Consider the following 20,226-nt stretch of genomic DNA (forward strand, 5'->3'; position numbering starts at 1 on the left):
TAGTTGAGGCATGTAGGATCTAGTTCCCTGAGGAACCAGATCGAACCCAGGGATCGAACCCAGGGATCGAACCCAGGCCTCCTGCATTGGGAGCGTGGAGTCTTAGCCACTGGACTACCAGGGAAGTCCCACCACTTCTTAATTTATTTAGATATCCATTAAAAACCTTTTCTTTAGTGCTTGACGTCTTTTGTAAACAATATTTATTCAATTCAAAATTCATGATAAATAGAGCCAAGTTGCACTGTCGTTTATCTTTGTACTGTTGGATTTGAAGAAAGAATTTGTTAAATTATGCAAATAAGAGAGAAAGGTCTAAGGAATTCCCTAGCTGTCCAGTGGTTAGGACTTCAGCGCTCTCACTGCCGAGGGCCTGGGTTCAATCCCTGGTCAGGGAACTAAAATCCCGTGAGCCCCCCATCCCCCCAAAAAAGAGAGAAAGGTCTATAATTTAAGAGAACAAACTGAAGATGTAATTGAATGCATTAAATTAATTGAATTAGCCAGTAAGATAAAGCTCATAGGGTCACTACTTGTATCCTTATAATCAACAAACATTTTTTGATTGTCGAATATGTTCCAGCCAATTAATTATTTGGCCTGGGTAACCCTGAGTTGTACTTTTAAGCTGCCACTCAGGTATCAGCACCATCAAGAAGCCTTTACTCAGTCTGGGTTAGATGTTTGTTCTACATACTTCCTTAGCTCTCTGTGTTTACCTGTAGCGTGGTACTTTCAGCATCTGTTTTCCCACACATTATGAGCTCTGGACAGGTGGGAACCATGTCTAACTTTTCTTCATGTATGGGTGTTCAACTTGGTACCTGATACAAAAGAGATTCTCAATAAATGTTTGTTGAATAAATCTTAAGGGTTTGGTGTGAAACCATTGAATTAGAAGTTGGGTGTGGATAACGGTGGTGAGGATAAAAGGATGAATTTAGGTTGATTTTTTAGATTTCCTGCTTGGGAGGATGATGATGGGAATATAAGAAAAGCAGGCTAGGAAGGAAAGATATACTTGATTTGAAAGATGCCTGTGGCATATCTAAGAGGTCCAGTAGGCAGTTAGATAATGAGTCTAGAGCTCAGGAATGAGATTTGGGCTAGAGATTCAGAAATTTAGGATATCCTCATGATATAGGTGGTGGTTTTAGCTATGTTACAGATGCGATTGTCCAGAGAATTAATGTCATGAAAAGAAGGTCCAGAATAGAGTCTTGGTGCATGCCACTATTTAAGGCTCAGGACGACAAAGTTAAAAGGGAAAACCCTGGATCTTCACTCTGGTAAAAACAGAGGCAGCCTAGACATTCAGGCCTCTCCGGATGGTGCTGCCCAGAGTTTGGGTTTGGTCTATGGCCCCTAATGAAATTCCAGCCTTATTATACACTGTATAATAAGTGTATACATTGTATACACTCTATTGACTATCATGTACTCCAAAATAATACAATTTCATTTATCTTTAAAAATATTCCATAACTTGACTTCTTACCTTCTTTTCCAATTGGTAAAGTTTTATGGTGTTTGAAAACTATGTTGATAAAGATGGTAATGTATCCAAATATTAATCATCTGATCCTTTTTATGAGAAAGTCTGGCACCTAATCCAAGGCTTTTAATTATATTTATGACAAAAAACATTAGTCTAAGGGTAAAACAACTATAGCACAAAGTAAACTGGTTGTTTCAAGAGTAATTATGACTGAAGAGTTCCATGCAAGGTTTTACTATCAACTTGTGTTATAGGAGGGGTTTTATTCCTGTGAAGCATTCCTGTATAAGAGCCTTCCTCTCTGGGATGGCCTCTGTTGCCGATCACAGTTCCTTCAACTTGTGAGCTGGATTCCTTTTAGTAACTTCTCTGGTATGTATCACGAAAATTTGGAGTCATTTAATTCAATGTAATATTAATTAAAAGGATTGAATAACTTTTTTTATTATTTTTAGAGGTGAAACCACTTCTTTTTGACCACCTATCACGGCTCTTCTTTACATCAACTATTTATTTCAAGGTAAAAAAAAATTGTCTTGCTTAGATTCAATAGGAAATATTAGTCTGTGGCTGGTGGTACACAGTTTCAAACCCACACTATAGCAGTGTTTTGTAACAGGAGTTGCTTGGACCTGGACTTGAGGTGCTGCATCATTCAAATCAAAGTTAATGTGTAGAATCTTCTGTTTTTAAGGTTTTGTTACATGTAATTTTCCTGAACTGTAACAGATGACAAAGTGAATGAACAGGTGGCAAATGAGTATTAATAAAAACAAACTGGGAAATAACTTAAGCATACTTAGTTTGATTGTTGTGGTTGATAATTCTGTAGATACACTTATTCATTTCTCAAATGTGTATTGAGCACCCACTATGTGTTATAATATAGTCATTTTCTGCTAATAAAATTGTTCTAGCCTTATATAATAAAATTAAAAGTTGTTACTGTTTTGCGGTGTGCTCCAAAAAAAAAAACCACTGTGGCTTCCAGGACTAAGTTTGAGAGCCACTTTCTTATAGAATGGTTATTCCTTTTCTAAAAGAGTGACAATATAAGTAATGTTTCTTTTATAACTTTTTTTCACCTTAAATCACTTACTGTTCGCCACATTTACAGGAAAAATATATTGTCCTGGTTAGTGTTTGTCATAATCAAGTGGTACTTTATAATTACCTATCACATTAACTTGGATTCAAGTTTTATTTATATTATTTGTAACTTTCTACCTTACCATGTCATGTCATTCACATGACAATACACACTGCTTCTCCCAGATAACACATTTTCAGAGACTTCATTTTGCAACTTTCTGTGATTCTCTTCTGATCTTCTATTCAGTTATTCTTTATTTCTTCTCTTATTCCACCAATCTAGAGCTCTATTTATCTGTAAATATTAGGTTAAACCATATGAATAGATTTAACCTAATAGGTCAAAGATGTTTGACAATTGGCAGTTTCATATGTTCCAGCCTAATAAGTATATATACATTTATACACACATGCATATATTTATATTTGAGAGTGGGGGGTGGGGAGAGGAAGGGAAACAGACAGTAGGCCAAAGACAGAAACCAGGGGAATGCTCACTGTTTAATTCTCACTGAAAAGGAGGTGTCTATGAAGGAACCTTTTCAAGAGGTATGAAAAGAACCAGGAGAACAGTAGTGCCAAAGAAACAGAGAGAATACAGGCTATCAAGAAGGAGTGAAGGGATAATGTTGCTACATATCTCAAGAGGGTCCAGAAAGATATGGACCAAAAAAAAGTTTCTTTTGGAATTGATAATACAGAGGTCTTGGCTACCTTTGTGAGCAGGTTCAGTGGAGTGTGGGGGTAAAAACCAAATTGTGGAGGTTGAGGAGTTGATGAGAAATGAAGACAAGACAATAAGTATTGACTGTGTTTCCAAAAGTTTGGCTAAAAAGAACAGGTAGAGAGAGAGAGAGAGAGCTATAGTGGGACTTTGAATCAGGGAAGGTTGTAATTTTCTTTGTCCCCAGAGTGAGAAAAACCTGCACATGTTTATAGATAGGATGCAAGGAGCCAGATGAGAAGAGGGAGAGGTTGAAAATGGGGGAAAGATGAGGGATAATTGACAGTGCAGGGTTTCAGAAAAAGCATGAAGGTATTGGTTTAAGACTAGGTAGAGGGATTTGCTTGAATGGGTGGTAAGAGGTTGGGAGGTACTACTTATTCTCTAAGATTGGGGATGAGGACGTAGAGATAGGTGGACATATAGATATATTTGTACAGTTTGAAAAAAGAGCAAGAAATTGAAATACTTGTGCCTAAAAATGTTAAATTTCTCAAAATAGGAAGTGCATTGTAGGACAGAATTGAGTAGGGGGCTTCAAGACGGTGTTATGTGCTTAGCCATTAAAAAGAATGGGAGAGAGAGACAGCTAATTGAAGAGAAATATAGTAAAAGGATTATTGAGCTTCATTAAGGGCCCAGATGAAGTTGGAGACCATAACTTAGGAGTGTAGAGCTGTGCTTCTCAACCATTTTTGTTTTAAGCCCATGCCCCCTTCTCATAAACGTAAGACTCTCATGCCTTCCTTTAATGTGGAGGCTGGATGGGGTAGAGTAGGTGAGTGGAGATTTTCTGAATATGTCATAGTAATATCGAATATCTTTTCAAGTGTTAAATTGACACCAAAATAGAAGATTGTTTTAGGTGATTCCAAGGTTGCTTTCAACTTGAACATATTTATAACCTGAATGTGAGGTCTCAATTTCTAAAAAAAAAAAACCATATTTTAAAAATTATTTATTTATCTATTTTTGGCTGTGTTGGGTCTTCGTTGCTGCACATGGGCTTTCTCTAGTTGCTGTGAGCTGGGGCTACTCTTCATTGTGGTGCGTGGGCTTCTCATTGCGGTGGCTTCTCTTGTTGAGGAGCACGGGCTCTAGGCACGTGGGCTTCAGTAGTTGTGTCCCGCGGTCTCTAGAGCGCAGGCTCAGTAGTTGAGGCGCACGGACTTAGTTGCCCTGCGGCATGTGGGATCTTCCTGGACCAGGGATTGAACCAGTGTCCCCTGCATTGGCAGGTGGATTCTTAACCACTGTGCCACCAGGGAAGTCCCTAAAAAAAATATTAATTGAACTGTGCTATGAAGTAACAGTAAGCATTCTATCACTGGAGATACTCAAATATAAACAGTATCTAGACCATCATTTATTAAGGATATTTAAGAAAGGTTTCCTGTGTTAGGTTTTGGGATGGTATGGATTGCTTTCAAATTTATAGGTATTATGATTTATCCTTAAGTGTTCCAGGCACACTTATTTCAAGACTATATTTTTTTGTATGTGAATGAGTCCCTGGGAAATCAAGGCAAGGCCTAGCAAAGGAAAACTATAGGATTGTTTGTTTTCCACAATCACAGAAGATAAATTTTATGACCAACAAAAGGAGTAAATTGCAGTTGTAGACACAAGGCGAAAAGGGTGGGAAGCTCCTATTTGTAGCAACTTCAAAGGATCTCTGAGGGGAGATAATAAGGGGTGGGTGATGTAATATATGTTATGAATGAATGTAATTTAGAGAAACAAGAGTCTGTTACTCACTGATAAGCTGGGGGCAGGCTTGTAGAGAAAATGGTAAAATAAACTTGTACTTGCATTAATCTGTCTCTTGGTGACTGATTAGGTTGGAGCAGCAGCTATTGGGTTCTGAATTGGATGTGGTTATCTCCACAGTCCCTTCCACCTCTAAGCCTCTGGTTTAGTCTGTTAGTTCTCAGCACTATGGTATGCCTGATGATTTTTTTGTTTTGTGTCTACAGTGTAGTGTTCTTCACTGTCTGAAAGAGCTACTGCAGAATTGGCTGTTGTGGCTCTCTATGGACATCCACATGAAATCTGTGAACAGTCCTCTGTGAGTTATCTTATAACCCTCCATAAGAGTTGACCTCTACAAAACTGTTTGCATATGGAGTTTAATAGTGTGGCGTAAAACCTAATTGCTTCATGTAAATGCTTAATTGTACTTTTCTAAAAAAATGTTTTTTGTTACTTTTCACTCTTCCCCACAATCCTGTGAGGAAAGTTAATTTTTCAAGTTTCATTCTGTAAGTCAGAAAGCAACCCCCAAGCCTCTGAGTCACTTGCAAGAGTTAATATAGCAAAACATTGGCCAGCTGACGTTAGAACTTGCAACTTTGACTTCCATTCAGTTTAGCTCATTTTATAAAATGTATTCTTGCTTATATGTGAAGTCAATTTTGATGATGGCTAGGAAGATCTGTAATTTTGCTGTACAGATTTTTTTTTAATGTTTCTCTGATGTATTTTGCTTATATATGTTAATTTATTTTCACTTTGTAATTAAAAAAGAGCCCTGAATTTCCATTATGTTCATTACTGTTAAATGTGAAACCTCAAAGTGAAAGTAAAAGACTGACTGAATTTCAAGGAACTGCCTGATCAGGTTTTTTTGACTCTTTCTACCTAGAGTCTTTTGCTTCTCCTGTATTCTTTTTTAACATTAATTTTTTTTATATTATAGAAAATTACAAACATATTCAAAAGTAGAGAAAATAGTACAGTTGTTACCCTTATGTACGCATCACCTGGCTTCAACAGTTACCAACTCATGGTTAACTTTTTTTCATCTATAACACCCCTCACTTTCCTCCTCCTTTGTACTAGATATTTTTTAAGCAAAACCCAGACATCATTTCAGCTGTTGAAAAATGATACCAGTATAACACCTAAAAAATTAATAGTTCTTAATATGTTCAAATATCTAATGGATGTTCAAATTCCCTGTATTATCAGTCACATTCTTACTTTATAAGATAAGGAGCCCTTAGCTCCAACTACAAGTAGCTGGTGGTTGGCTTAGTTAGATTAGCCCAGGTCTATTTTTCTATATGTTCTTTTCCCTATAGTTATCTCCTACTTTGTTAGGAGAATAGAAGCTTCTTGGGAGTTACCTGGAAATTTTTTATTCTTCATATTCATTATTGCAGTGCTTCCATATATCATGTATATCTGATCACTTTTAGAAGGAAATAGAGCATTAGTGAGTAGTGAAAATATCTTGTAAAGCAGTGCTTCTCAAAGTGTGGTCCCTGGACCAGCAGCATCAGCATCTCCGGGGGTCCTGTAGAGATACAAATTCTCAGGTACTACCCTAGACCTACTGAAGTAAACTCTGGAGGTAGAGCCCAGTAATCTGTGTTTTAACAAATGCTTCCATAATTTTGGTGCAAGCTAAAGTTTGAGAACTACTATCATAAAGAAATTTCGTTTGAATAGTTAACCTCTTCAAACACCTCAATTCTATTAAGAATAGTATGTTTGCATTTATAATCTTTGGCCAATTTGCAATGTAAGTCTTAGGTACCCTAATACAGGTGCTTTATAATTTCTATATTTTCTTTCTAAAAATCCTAGGATCCTTTTTAATTAGTGTCATAAATTTTGAGAGGGCACTTACAAAGGGGCTCTGCTTTCTAAAATTCTTAAAACAAATAAATGGACATAATTGTAGGTAACTTTGCTTGTCATAATACTACTTGGCATTATATAATATAGCTCTTAAGTTCTCAATAATTTTTTCTGTCTTGGAGATATGAGTGTAATGCTATGTCTCCATCATATGACCATATGCCATATGACTGTCAAAGAAGGAGTAAATTGTAGTTGTAGATCACAAGGAGAGAAGGGTGGGAAACCATTCTCAGCAGTGGCTCTCCAGGGGGCATTTTTGGTTGGCACAGTGACTGGGAAGAGGGTGCTAACATCTTTTAGTAGGTAGGAGCCAGAGGTGCTAAATGTTCTGTAGTGGGTGGGGAGTAGGAGGCAGTCCTGAATGGCGAATTGTGTCATCCAAAATGCCAGTAGTGTCCTGTGGAGAAACACTTTCAAAGATGCTACCTGAGCAATCATCATTGTACAAATTATTTCAGACATATTTGTCAGGTGCTGCCAGAAATCATAAAGTACAGTTTTGCAAGTGATGGGCTGACTGTATGTATGCCCACCTATTTGAACGGTCTCTTAATCTTTCCCTGCTTGCTCTGGCACAGAATCATCATGGTGGTGGGTAATGGTAGAGTTATCATCATCTCAGGCTCTAAGACTATATGCTATTCCTTTTTCCTTGTGCATAACCGTTGTTGGCTACCTAGATCTGAGGGTAAAGCTATGAAATCACATTTCCCAGTCTTTTCCTAATCCACTCAACAGTGGATTGAAGGAGAGGGGTGGGGAGATGGATGGATTGAACCAATTATACCCATGTGTAATTTAAAGAGACATGGTTCATTGATTTGGGAAGAATATCTAGATCTGGTTTTTACTAGAAGAATGAAAGATGCCAAAAATTTTACTCATTCAGTTTTAGAATTGAATTCCAGTTAGATTAAAGTGAAAATATTTTTAACAGCATTTTAGTTCAGGAATTCAGGCAAAACTGGGTTTGGATTTGTGTACTTAGAAACTAATTTGCTGACTGCTGTGGTCCCTGGACATTGGTGATATTATCTAAAGTCTGGAGCTTAATCCTTTCTTTCTCTGGTATTTACTAGTAGAATGGTTGCTCAGGGATGTTCTTTGAATCGATCTTAATGGTTCCCTAGAGGGCTGTATAGTTTTATGATTAATTACTGCAGTTTAAAAAATGTGAATTATACATTGGAGCACTGATTGTTTTCTGAAATTCCCACCGACTTTCTGCTGTATATTTAATCCAGCTTTAGCCTGGAAAACGTGAGGACTTTTGCTAATATGGATCTTGGTTTCTTATTGCAGAGAGACAACTTTAGGTGGATCCATGAACTCTGTGTCTAAACTGATTCACTATGTAGGGTGGCTGTCCACTACTGCAATGCTCTTGGAAAACAACAGTACTTTCTTGCTGCACTTTATTTTGGATTTCTATGAGAAGGTAGTACACATCCCATTTTCGCTACTTAGATTTTTGTGATGGCTGTCTGCTTTACTAGTCTATTGTTTAAATTTTATGCACAGCTATTAAGTTGGGCTATGACCTTATTAGCATACTTGAGATAAGCTATGTATTTTGAAGTTAATGATTGTATTCTGGCCTGAATAGTTGACATGCATAAAACAAAGGAGCAAAGCAAATGCTTTTTTTGAAGTCCAGGTACCACTTTAATAGACGTTCCCTTGAATAATGCTGGCCCTAGACAGAAGTCTGTCTTTAGTATCACTTTTTGCTCATCCATGGTACATTTCCAACCCCTGGTAAAAAAACAAAATACCTTTTATTTCTTTAGCTCTCCACCCCCACCCTTCAACTTCCTTATTTCTCCCAGTACCTATGATTCTGGTCCTCTTCTATTGTTTTATAGTATTCAACCTAGACAGAACTATTATCCAGGAAGTACCCACTAATCTCAGTTTTCCTGGCTTCTTCCCTTCATTGATACCTAGTTGTCTTGTGTTATATTTGCTTGGAAGCATGCTCCTTTGTTTTCCAGGTTGACAGCTAACTAATATGATAATTCAGTATTTATAGGACTTCAGAAGAAAGAAATGCTCCCTTCCCCTTTCTCCCTAACTCTAAGATCTCTCCCCAGAAGAAAATAAAAGATTTTAATAACTACCTTGCAGAAATAATCCTCTATTGTAAGGTTGCTGTTTGGTGAGGTACATTTTTAAGCAGGTTGTGGCTACGTATTCTATTTATGAATCAGGCAGGCCCAAACCTGATGTTATATTATTGCTTATTCTCTAGTGGTGATTCTTTGAGTGAAGTTGGTTGAGGAGTTCTGAGGAGTAATTTATATACTGGTGTTGTCATTCTTCCCAAAAGGTGTGTGACATATATATAAATTATAACCTTCCATTGGTGGTGTTGTTTCCTCCTGGGGTCTTCTATCCCGCACTCCTCAGCCTGGATTCCAGTATCCTGAACCAGCTCTGTTACATTATGGACAGGTACAAAGCCTTTTTACCATTTTATGAATTAATACATCATAATTCCATCTTCATTTTCCAGCTATACAATAATTTATGAATATACTACAATAAGTTTATTGTATATAATACAGTGAAATATTAAATACAATAAAACTGTTATCCATTTTCTGCCAGGACCTTTGGAAAAAGGAAACATGGCTTTCTTTCGGGAATGACCTTCCAACATGGGACTATTTTAACTGTGTTTTTAAAATGTCACTGTGGGGGATATGGATTAAAAGAATTCACAGTTAAGGATCTTTTGTGCAGTGGTACCGTTGCACTCAGCATTGTTAATTCTCATTGCTGTATCTCAAAGAATAATTAGTCATTTACTGACAACTGGTTTAAGTCTACATAGCTTCTCTGGTAAAAAGAACATTTTCTGGGAGATAAGGGGAGCTATTACCAATTATATGAAACTGTAAGTATTATTTCTGATCTCTTCTAATTTTTTCACTTATGGACTGAAATTGCTCTTTTTAGCCCATAAGTGTAGACCCTTTTGGCGTAACTTATGAGACTATGCCAAGGTTAAAATGTTGAAAAGCTACTTAGAATAGTTCTCAGGCAAGAAAAGATTACATCTCTAAGTTTTCCCTTTATCCTTTCTACTGCACCTTTTTTTCCACATTAGGAAAATATGTTTTATAATATGTTTTGTATCAGTGACTGCTTTTGAGCCTCTGTTAATTTTTAACAGTGAAACATTAAAAGCATTTCCTTTTTTATTGAAGTATAATTTACAGAGTCATATCCTAAATGCATATCTTAAATTTACAAGTATTTATCCTAAATGTACAACTCAATATATTTGAGCCTCTATTAATTTTTATTCTTTGAGGAAAATGTACCACAAAAGGAAAAAAAAACGTAAATAGACAGCTGGATATTTATGTATGTGCATATATTTACATTTAAAATGTAAACTTGTTTATGTTTACATATCAAAGGCATTTAATGGTAAAAGTTCTCTTTGTTCTGTCTTTAGGTATCGTAAAAATTTGACTGCTGCAAAGAAAAATGGGTTGGTACGAAAGGTATGGATGATGAATCTCTGTTTTAAATCACCATTGTTTAAAAATTGAGTGTAGAGATATATGATCTGTTGGGAATAAGAAGGAAAGGGAGAATAGGTGATAATGACAATTTTTTTTCTTTCCCAATAGACAAAATCAGAGTTCAGCTTCAGCAGCAAGACCTATCAAGAATTTAATCACTATTTGACAGCCACGGTTGGTTGCCTGTGGACATCCAAACCCTTCCAGAAAGGATTATATATTGACCCCAAAGTCTTAGCAAAAGCTTCAGTAGCAGAGTACAAAAACAGTTTAAATTTAGTCCATCATCCTGCTCTTTTGGGTTATGCTGTTTTCTTTCTGCTACAGGTAAGAGTATTTAAATGATTTTTAGATTTTCTATAAGAATACTATGATGGCAGAAATAGGAAATGCCATAAATTTAGCGTGTCTGAATTGCAAGACATGTGTTCAGTCATACTTTTTGAGTATCAGCTAACTTCTGGGCATTGTGCTAGGCTCTGGGGATTCAAAGTTAACTTAAGTAATTAGTTTCTACCCACAAAGAGCTTGGGCTTGTGGCAGAGACAAATTTGTGAACATTACTGCAATACAGTTAGGTGAAGTGAGAAGAGATACAATTGTGAGAAAGATGGGGGAGTGAATATTAGTTCAGTTCTACCTGGGTAGAGGTGGTGCCAGGTAAGAAAAGGGTACAGAGAAGTTGAAGCTTTAGTGAAATCCTTCTAGGCAAGATGGAAAATGTAGGCTAGATGATGTTATAATTAGGGTTGGAGTCTTAGCCAAAGACTGCTGATTTAATGGGTTGATATCAGTATGTAAGCAAGGGGGTCTTCTCAGGACTTTACACCAGCCCTGTCATTTTCAACATTATCAGTGACTCAGAGAACTCAAATGGTGTGCATATCATATGTGTGGATGACACAACAGGATGGGATTACAAATACACTGATAGAATCTGGATTCAGAATTCCCTGAACAGACTGGAACACTGAGAAATGTAACAAAATGAAAAAGTGTATAGAACGGGGGAGATATTCATTGAGTAAATGTTTAATATATTCATGTAAGAACCAGGCACTGTGGTGAACAAGACACATCTGAGTACTGCCCTCATAGAGCTTGGAATCTAGTCAGGGAGGCAGTCATTAAACAGACATCTTACAATAAAGAATGATGAATAATATAGGGAAAGTACAGAGAATGATGAAAAATATACAGGGGGGCTTCTGGAATGCCAGTTCAGGCTTTACAGAAGTGATGCTAATTGGAATTTTGAAGGATGAGTATGAGCTTGTCAAGACAGGAGCAGTATTTGAGAAAAAGTGTAAAGCTAGAACAGGGGACAGCAAACTTTTTCTATGGAGGGCCAGACTATAAATATTTCAGGCTTTGTAGGCCACATGGTCTCTGTCAAGATTACTCAACCTTGCTGTTGAAGCGTGAAAGTGGCTATAGACAATGAGTAAACAAATGGGCATAGTTGTGTTCCACAACAGTTTATTTACAAAAACAGGCATTGGACTGGATGTGGTTTGTGGACCCCTATGTTAGAGCATGCTATGTTTGAGGAATTTAAGCAGAATTATACGGCTTGAGCAGGGATTCTACCCTGACTCAGCAGCAGAAGTACCCGGGCTGCTTTTCAAAAGTATACATCCTTGATTGCTTCCACCCTGACATTTTGATTTACTAACTGGGGTGATATCCAGGATCTGTTTTTTTTTTAAACATGTTTATTGGAGTATAACTGCTATACAATGGTGTGTTAGTTTCTGCTGTGTAACAAAGTGAATCAACTATACACATACATACATCCCCATATCTCCTCCCTCTTGAATCTCCCTCCCACCCTCCCTATCCCACCCCTCTAGGTGGTCACAAAACACTGAGCTGATCTCCCTGTGCTATGCAGCTGCTTCCCACTAGCTGTTTTACATTTGGTAGTGTATATAGGTCCATGCCATTCTCTCACTTTGTCCCAACTTACCCTTCCCCCTCCCTGTGTCCTCAAGTCCATTCTCTACATCTGTGTCTTTTTTTTCTTTTTTTTGAATTTTTGAATTTTATTTATTTTTTTATACAGCACGTCGTTATTAGTCATCAGTTTTATACACATCAGTGTATACATGTCAATCAATGTCTGTGTCTTTTTTTTTTTTTTTTTTTTTTTTTGCAGTACGCGGGCCTCTAACTGTTGTGGCCTCTCCCGTTGTGGAGCGCAGGCTCAGCGGCCATGGCTCACGGGCCCAGCCGCTCCGCGGCATGTGGGATCTTCCCAGACCGGGGCATGAACCCGCGTCCCCTGCATCGGCAGGCGGACTCTGAACCACTGCGCCACCAGGGAAGCCCAATGTCTGTGTCTTTATTCCTGTCCTGCCCCTAGGTTCTTCAGAACTATTTTTTTTTTTAGATTCCATATATATGTGTTAGCATACGGTATTTGTTTTTGTCTTTCTGACTTACTTCACTCTGTATGACAGACTCTAGGTCCATCCACCTCACTACAAATAACTCAATTTCGTTTCTTTTTATGGCCGAGTAATATTCCATTGTATCTATGTGCCACATCTTCTTTATCCATTCATCGGTCGATGGACACTTAGGTTGCTTCCACGTCCTGGCTATTGTAAATAGTGCTGCAATGAACATTGTGGTACATGTCTCTTTTTGAATTACGGTCTTCTCAGGGTATATGCCCAGTACGGGGATTGCTGGGTCATATGGTAGTTCTATTTTTAGAACTATCTATTTTAAGGAACCTCCATAGTGGCTGTATCAATTTACATTCCCACCAACAGTCCTTTGCCCATTTTTATTTTTTTTTATTTTTATTTTTTTTATTTTATTTTTTTTGCGGTACGCGGGCCTCTCACTGTTGTGGCCTCTCCCGTTGCGGAGCACAGGCTCCGGACACGCAGGCTCAGCGGCCATGGCTCACGGGCCCAGCCGCTCCGCGGCATGTGGGATCCTCCCGGACCGGGACACGAACCCGTATCCTCTGCATCGGCAAGCAGACTCTCAACCACTGCGCCATCAGGGAAGCCCTGCCCATTTTTAAATTAGGTTATTTGTCTTAATGGCTTATGAGACTCATGTCTATATTCTAGATTCAAGTTGCTTATCAGATATATGATTTGCAAAGTTTTCTCCTGTTCTTTGGGGTGTCTTCTCATTTTTTGGTTGGTATGTTTTGAAGCACAGAAGTTTTAAATTTTAATGAACTCTATTAATTTTTTCTTATCACTTGTGCTTTTTTTTTAATGCCTCATTTCCTTCTCCCCTCAGCCCCTGGCAATGACCAGTCTTCTCTCTGCTTCTATGAGTTTGATTATTTCAGATTCATCATATAAGTGGTATCTTGTAGTATTTGCCCTTCTGTGTTTGGCTTATTTCACCTAGCATAATTTCCTGCAGATTTGGTCTTTCAGTAGATTGTGGAGGATAAGGGATGTTGTTTTCTCCTCATGATGTCTGTCTGGTTTTGGTTTCAGGTTAATTCTGGCCTCAAAAAATAAGTTAGGAAGTATTCTCTCTCCTGTTCTTTGGAAGAGTTTGTGAAGGATTGGCATTAATTCTTCTTTAAATATTTGGTAAATTCTACCATGAAGCCATCTGGTCATGAGCTTTTTTTAATGGGAAGGTTTTAAATTACTATTCAACCTCTTTTCTTATTATAGGTCTATTCAGATATTCTATTTCTTCTTGAGTCACTCTCAACATTTATTTTTCTAAAATTTCTCTATTTTATACCATTTATGTAATTTCTTGATAATACTTTTTTTTAATAAAAATTTCTTTCCTTTTCCATTATGGTATATTACAAGATATTGAATATAGTTTCCTGTGCTGTACAGTAGGAACTTGTTGTTTTGATAATACTTTTTATTTCTTTTTTTTTGGTTATTGTTTAATTCTTTTTTTTAATTTTATTTATTTATTTATTTTTAACATCTTTATTGGAGTATAATTGCTTCACAATGGTGTGTTAGTTTCTGCTTTATAACAAAGTGAATCAGCCATACATATACATACGTTCCCATATCTCCTCCCTCCTGCATCTCCCTCCCTCCCACCCTCCCTATCCCACCCCCCCAGGCGGTCACAAAGCACAAAGCTGATCTCCCCATGCCACGTGGCTGCCTCCCACCAGCTATCCACCTCACTCCCAGTAGTGTATATATGTCCATGCCACTCTCCCACCCCGTCACAGCTTACCCCTCACCCCCATATCCTCAAGTCCAGTCTCTAGTAGGTCTGTGTCTTTTTTCCCATCTTACCCCTAGGTTCTTCATGACCTTTTTTTGTTTTTTTCTTAGATTCCATATATATGTGTTAGCATACGGTGTTTGTTTTTCTCTTTCTGACTTACTTCACTCTGTATGACAGACTCTAGGTCCACCAACCTCACTACAAATAACTCAATTTTGTTTCTTTCTATGGCTGAGTAATAGTTCATTGTATATACGTGCCACATCTTCTTTATCCATTCATCCGATGATGGACACTTAGGTTGCTTCCATCTCCTGGCTATTGTAAATAGAGCTGCAATGAACATTTCGATACATGACTCTTTTTGAATTATGGTTTTCTCAGGGTATATGCCCAGGAGTGGGATTGCTTGGTCGTATGGTAGTTCTATTTGTAGATTTTTAAGGAACCTCCATACTGTTCTCCATAGGGGCTGTATCAATTTACATTCCCACCAGCAGTGCAAGAGGGTTCCCTTTTCTCCACACCCTCTCCAGCATTTATTGTTTGTAGATTTTTTGATGATGGCCATTCTAACCGGTGTGAGATGATATCTCATTGTAGTTTTGATTTGCATTTCTCTAATGATTAATGATGTTGAGCATTCTTTCATGTGTTTGTTGGCAATCTGTATATCTTCTTTGGAGAAATGTCTATTTAGGTCTTCTGCCCAGTTTTGGATTGGGTTGTTTGTTTTTTTTAATATTGAGCTGCATGAGCTGTTTATATATTTTGGAGATTAATCCTTTGTCCATTGATTCGTTTGCAAATATTTTCTCCCATTCTGAGGGTTGTCTTTTGGTCTTGTTTATGGTTTCCTTTGCTGTGCAAAAGCTTTGAAGTTTTATTAGGTTCCATTTGTTTATTTTTGTTTTTATTTCCATTACTCTAGGAGGTGGATCAAAAAAGATCTTACTGTGATTTATGTCAAAGAGTGTTCTTCCTATGTTTTCCTCTAAGAGTTTTATGTGTCCGGTCTTACTTTTAGGTCTGTAATCCATTTTGAGTTTATTTTTGTGTATGGTGTTAGGGAGTGTTCTAATTTCATTCTTTTACATGTAGCTGTCCAGTTTTCCCAGCACCACTTATTGAAGAGACTGTCTTTTCTCCATTGTATATCCTTGCCTCCTTTGTCATAGATTAGTTGACCATAGGTGCATGGGTTTATCTCTGGGCTTTCTGTCTTGTTCCATTGATCTATGTTTCTGTTTTTGTACTAGTACCATATTGTCTTGTTTACTGTAGCTTTATAGTATAGTCTGAAGTCAGGGAGTCTGATTCCTCCAGATCCCTTTTTTTCCCTCAAGACTGCTTTGGCTATTCAGGGTCTTTTGTGAAATATTTTTAAGCAGGGTTGTAGTATGGTTTGAGTTGATGTTTAGTGGAGATCACTTTGGCTTTTTAGTGGAGGATAGAGTTATAAGAGGAGACCTGAGTGGAAGCAGAGGCACCAATTAGGAGGCTCTTGGTCTAGACAAAATAGATTGATAGTGATTTGTATGCAAGTGGTGGTAGTGAAGATGCATAGAAGTGGACTGATTGGAGATGTACTGCAGAGATAGAGCAGACAGGGCCTGATGGCTTGATCAGAAGTGGGAATGAGAAAAAGGAAAGGACTTTTGAGTTTTTTGAATTGAGCAAGGGGGTTGATTGTGGTTCCATTTATTAATAAGAGGAATACTGATAGAAGAACAGGATAGGTTATTTTGTTTTTTGTGGAGGACAAGTTGAGAATCAAGTTTCGTTTTGACGTACTTAAGTTTGAGATGCCTGTTAGATATCCAAGAAGAAGTGTAAGTAGGCAGTTTGAAATAGGGGCTTAGAACTCAAGAGAGTGGTTGGAATGAGAGAAATCAATATGGAATTCATCAGCATGGACTATACTTCATCTGTTTCAAAAACACACATTTTTTCCCACTTTTTATAACTTCTCAGAGATCAAGATGCATCTTGTGATCGTTGTCATCCAGGCAGCAATCATGATATAGTTGTCATTTGCTGTTTTTGAGTGTGTGCAGGCAGATTGCCAGAAACAGACCTTGCAGATTGGATATCAGCAGCATGGGGGAAAGATTGGAGATGATGCTGGAGCACTGTTTTAAGCTCTCAAAACCAAATGACTTGGAAGAAGAAGGGAGGGAAGTGGTGAACCATATATGTTATGGACTTTCCTTGAAGTAAGGGCCAAAAGTAGGTTAGATTTATGCAATTGAGACCCAAGCACCATAGCCTTTATTAATTCCTTTAAGAAATGCTACATAATCAATACTCTGGCACAGAGGATGATATTGTGTGAAAAAACATAGATATCCACAACGCTTGAGTAGAAAAGTAATTCACAAGAGTTGGACTCTGAATGTGAAGTTTTAGAAATACTTTCACCACTTAATTTTGTTTATATTTACCATTTCATGTTTATAAAAATGATATATGATCAAAATCTGCCTACATCTAAAACTCTTTCAATCATTATAAAATAAAAACTTCTAAGTGTTAAAAATGCATTGTCTTATATGTAGTTTAATAGGCAGAGTTTTTTCTTAGTGATACATAAAAAAAGTTGTTAGAATTGATGGCTCTTCAGTGAAGTACAGTAGGTGATAGTTAAAGCCGGGGAATAACTAGCTAGCTCACCTAGCTCTGAGTTTTTATAAAGAATTACAAATTCACAGAATCTACTGGGTACCCAGACTACCTCACCAGGCTTCATCCTCATCCTTCAAAGCTCAATTCAGTTAATCATATTCCTCAGAAAAAGCCCACCTTCCATCTCCACCCCAGTGGCTGAGTACAGAATTTTAAAAAATGAAGCCAAATATTAGCAAAATGGTGCTCACTTTATCCACTGTGATTTTATTTTTTTTCTGTTTGTGCTTCTAGGGAGAAATATGGAAGGTTATAGTGGGTGCTCATTCAAAAGGAATCCAAGAGTGTTGGTAGGAATAGAACATAGCAAATGAATCAGATAGTGAAGAGCCATCTTAATTTTCTGGTAATTTTTGCTAACCAAATATTTTCATCCCCATTTCTCTCCATTTTCTTTTTTGTTTTTGTTTTGAAAGCAATGGCCAAGAGAAAGGAAAGTAAACGTGAGCTCTATTCGGGTAAGTAAATTTATTTTCATCATGTACAGGGATTTCGTAAAGCTTCATTTCATCAGAAGAATGTATACCTTTACTTTTTCCCAAATCCCAAGTCTGATGCCTAGACAAAGTCAAAGTGAAGTGTTTGCCTTCTGAATTAATTCCAGTGACTTTTATGTGACTTCGTTGGCACATACCCTTTACATAGATAAAACTATTCATAGTTTGACTCTTGCTGTTGTGTCTGTGCATCGTCTTATTTTATAATACACTTGCATGTAGTCAAAATGTCACTGTAATGCATCTTAGTTAACAAAGCCAAGCACAGTTGTCTCAGTATAGAAACTCTGCTGTGTATATATTTAATATAGGAAGTAATATAATAATGTCTGTGTTGTCTGTTTTAGATGTTAAATTCCTAGAGTGCGGGAATGATGACCCATTTCCATTTCACAGTACTTGTTCATTTGAACAGCTGAATTTTTTGCCAATATAATAAAAGGAATATTTAGCCCTTAAACTTCGGGTACTCTCCGGTTTGACTGTTACTTAGTGACTGAGTTTCAGTTACAAACCTGGCCACTCGAGCTAACTCTTGGTATGTACATCCAGGATGCTGGGAACTTTTCCTAGGCAAAGAAGAGGAGGTAGAGAATAAGCAAACGAAATATTTGATAAGTAATTTTCCCTTTTCTGTGCCTGCAGGGGAAGAAATGGAACTGGTATTTGGACTATTTATTTTCAGAGGGGTTACAAGGCTTGAAACTTTTCATAAGAAGCAGTATTCATCGTTCTTCTGTCCCCTGAGCAGAGAGCATAAACCACCTGATCAACATTAAATGAATATTGACAGAAACAAACTGAGCATATGGGACTAAATTCCTTCCTTGTTGCTGGAGAGGTCAAGTGGCTCAACTTGAGTTTCCATACTCATTTCACCAACAGACTGCCATCCTCAGGGAGTGCTTAGACTGGCCTTCTATCCATGGCTCAGGAGAGCCTCAATGTGGCTAATTTTATTTTTCAGGATCTAGATTCTTTAGCTCATTAGTGAAAAATGACTTCATCATCAGGCTCTGACTTCCACCAGATTATACATAAAGAGACATATCTGTTATGTGGTGGGATTTTTCACATTCTTGTGGACTATGAGCTGCATTTTTGATGGAAGAGAGCAGGTAAATAATATATGGTGGCATTTAAGCTACAGACATATTCATGCAAAATACTCAGCTGCCTCTGTAAAACCTCTGTGGATATTTCCATTTTTCTTATTGTGAACAGCCACACCAACACCAAGTTAAGAGGATACATTTCTAGCTCTAAAAGGTGGCTCTAAGTAGTTGGTAGATTTCTGGGCCTGCACTGATAGCAGTTTGATGAGATAAGGAAGGGAAGAGGATTGTGGGATAATCTACGTTCCTATTTATACCAGTTTGATTTCACAAAACTGCTCTATTTTGTGTGTGCGCACATGTATGTGTATGTATATATCCCATTTTTGAGTGTTTAGGTCCAAATAAACTAACTGTAACTATTTTCAGGAATAATTCTGAAGCTTTTAAAAATTGTATAATAGCTAGAGTATCTTGCTGAAAATTGACTACAAAATTTTGCTTCAGCGCTACTGAATAACTCTCCCTCTTTTAATAAAATTCGTATCATTTGAAAGAAATCAAGCTGAATTTATTTTTATTTATTTATTTATTTATTTTATTTATTATTTTTTTTGTGTGTGGTACGCGGGCCTCTCACTGTTGTGGCCTCTCCCGTTGCGGAGCACAGGCTCCAGACATGCAGGCTCAGCGGCCATGGCTCACAGGTCTAGCCTCTCCGTGGCATGTGGGATCCTCCCAGACTGGGGCACGAACCCGTGTCCCCTGCATCAGCAGGCGGACTCTCAACCACTGCGCCACCAGGGAAGCCCTATTTTTATTTTTAAGTGCACATTGTGGCTCTTTTTTTTTTCTTTTAAAGCAAAACAGAACCCTAAACTATATTATTGGATGGTGTTCAAACTAGAAATACTATTTATTCATTCATTTTTTTTCATTCATTTTTGATTTAATACATATTTATTGAGCTTGCCATATACCATGTATTCTTCTTTGTGCTGGTTATACAGTATCTGCTTTTGTGGAATTTACTACATTCCATTGGAGAATACAGATAATACAGATGTAAACAAACGTACAATATCAGGTGAAAAAGCAAGGAATAGGGACAGAAACAAACTGAGCGTATGGGACTAAATTCTTTCCTCACTGGTAGAGAGGCCAAGTGGCTCCACTTGAGTTTCCATACTCATCACCAATACACTGCCATCCTTAGGGAGTGCTTGGATTGTCTTTCTATCCATGGCTCAGGAGAGAGAGCCTCAATGTGGCTAATTTTATTTTTTCAGGATCTAGATTC

At 37.5% G+C, this 20,226-nt stretch overlaps 1 protein-coding gene across 2 annotated transcripts in view; it reads left to right on the forward strand.

The window, feature by feature from the left end:
• The window catches only part of CENPI (centromere protein I), a gene marked incomplete at both ends in the record, with an annotated part of 51,691 nt that extends 33,073 nt beyond the window's left edge, over positions 1 to 18,618 (forward strand). Inside the window, 9 exons of one of the 2 annotated variants that reach the window (XM_079727775.1) lie at positions 1,753 to 1,870; positions 1,954 to 2,018; positions 5,291 to 5,382; positions 8,265 to 8,400; positions 9,292 to 9,416; positions 10,429 to 10,477; positions 10,607 to 10,825; positions 17,791 to 17,832; positions 18,517 to 18,618. In XM_079727775.1, the coding sequence (XP_079583901.1) occupies positions 1,753 to 1,870; positions 1,954 to 2,018; positions 5,291 to 5,382; positions 8,265 to 8,400; positions 9,292 to 9,416; positions 10,429 to 10,477; positions 10,607 to 10,825; positions 17,791 to 17,832; positions 18,517 to 18,618 (948 nt within the window). The remainder of the gene's footprint in view (positions 1 to 1,752; positions 1,871 to 1,953; positions 2,019 to 5,290; positions 5,383 to 8,264; positions 8,401 to 9,291; positions 9,417 to 10,428; positions 10,478 to 10,606; positions 10,826 to 17,790; positions 17,833 to 18,516) is intronic. The other variant, XM_079727776.1, reaches the window with a different exon arrangement.
• Positions 18,619 to 20,226: the final 1,608 nt, after the last annotated feature.

This window comes from Hyperoodon ampullatus, assembly GCF_949752795.1.
Source record: "Hyperoodon ampullatus genome assembly, chromosome: X".
NCBI lineage: Eukaryota > Metazoa > Chordata > Mammalia > Artiodactyla > Ziphiidae > Hyperoodon > Hyperoodon ampullatus.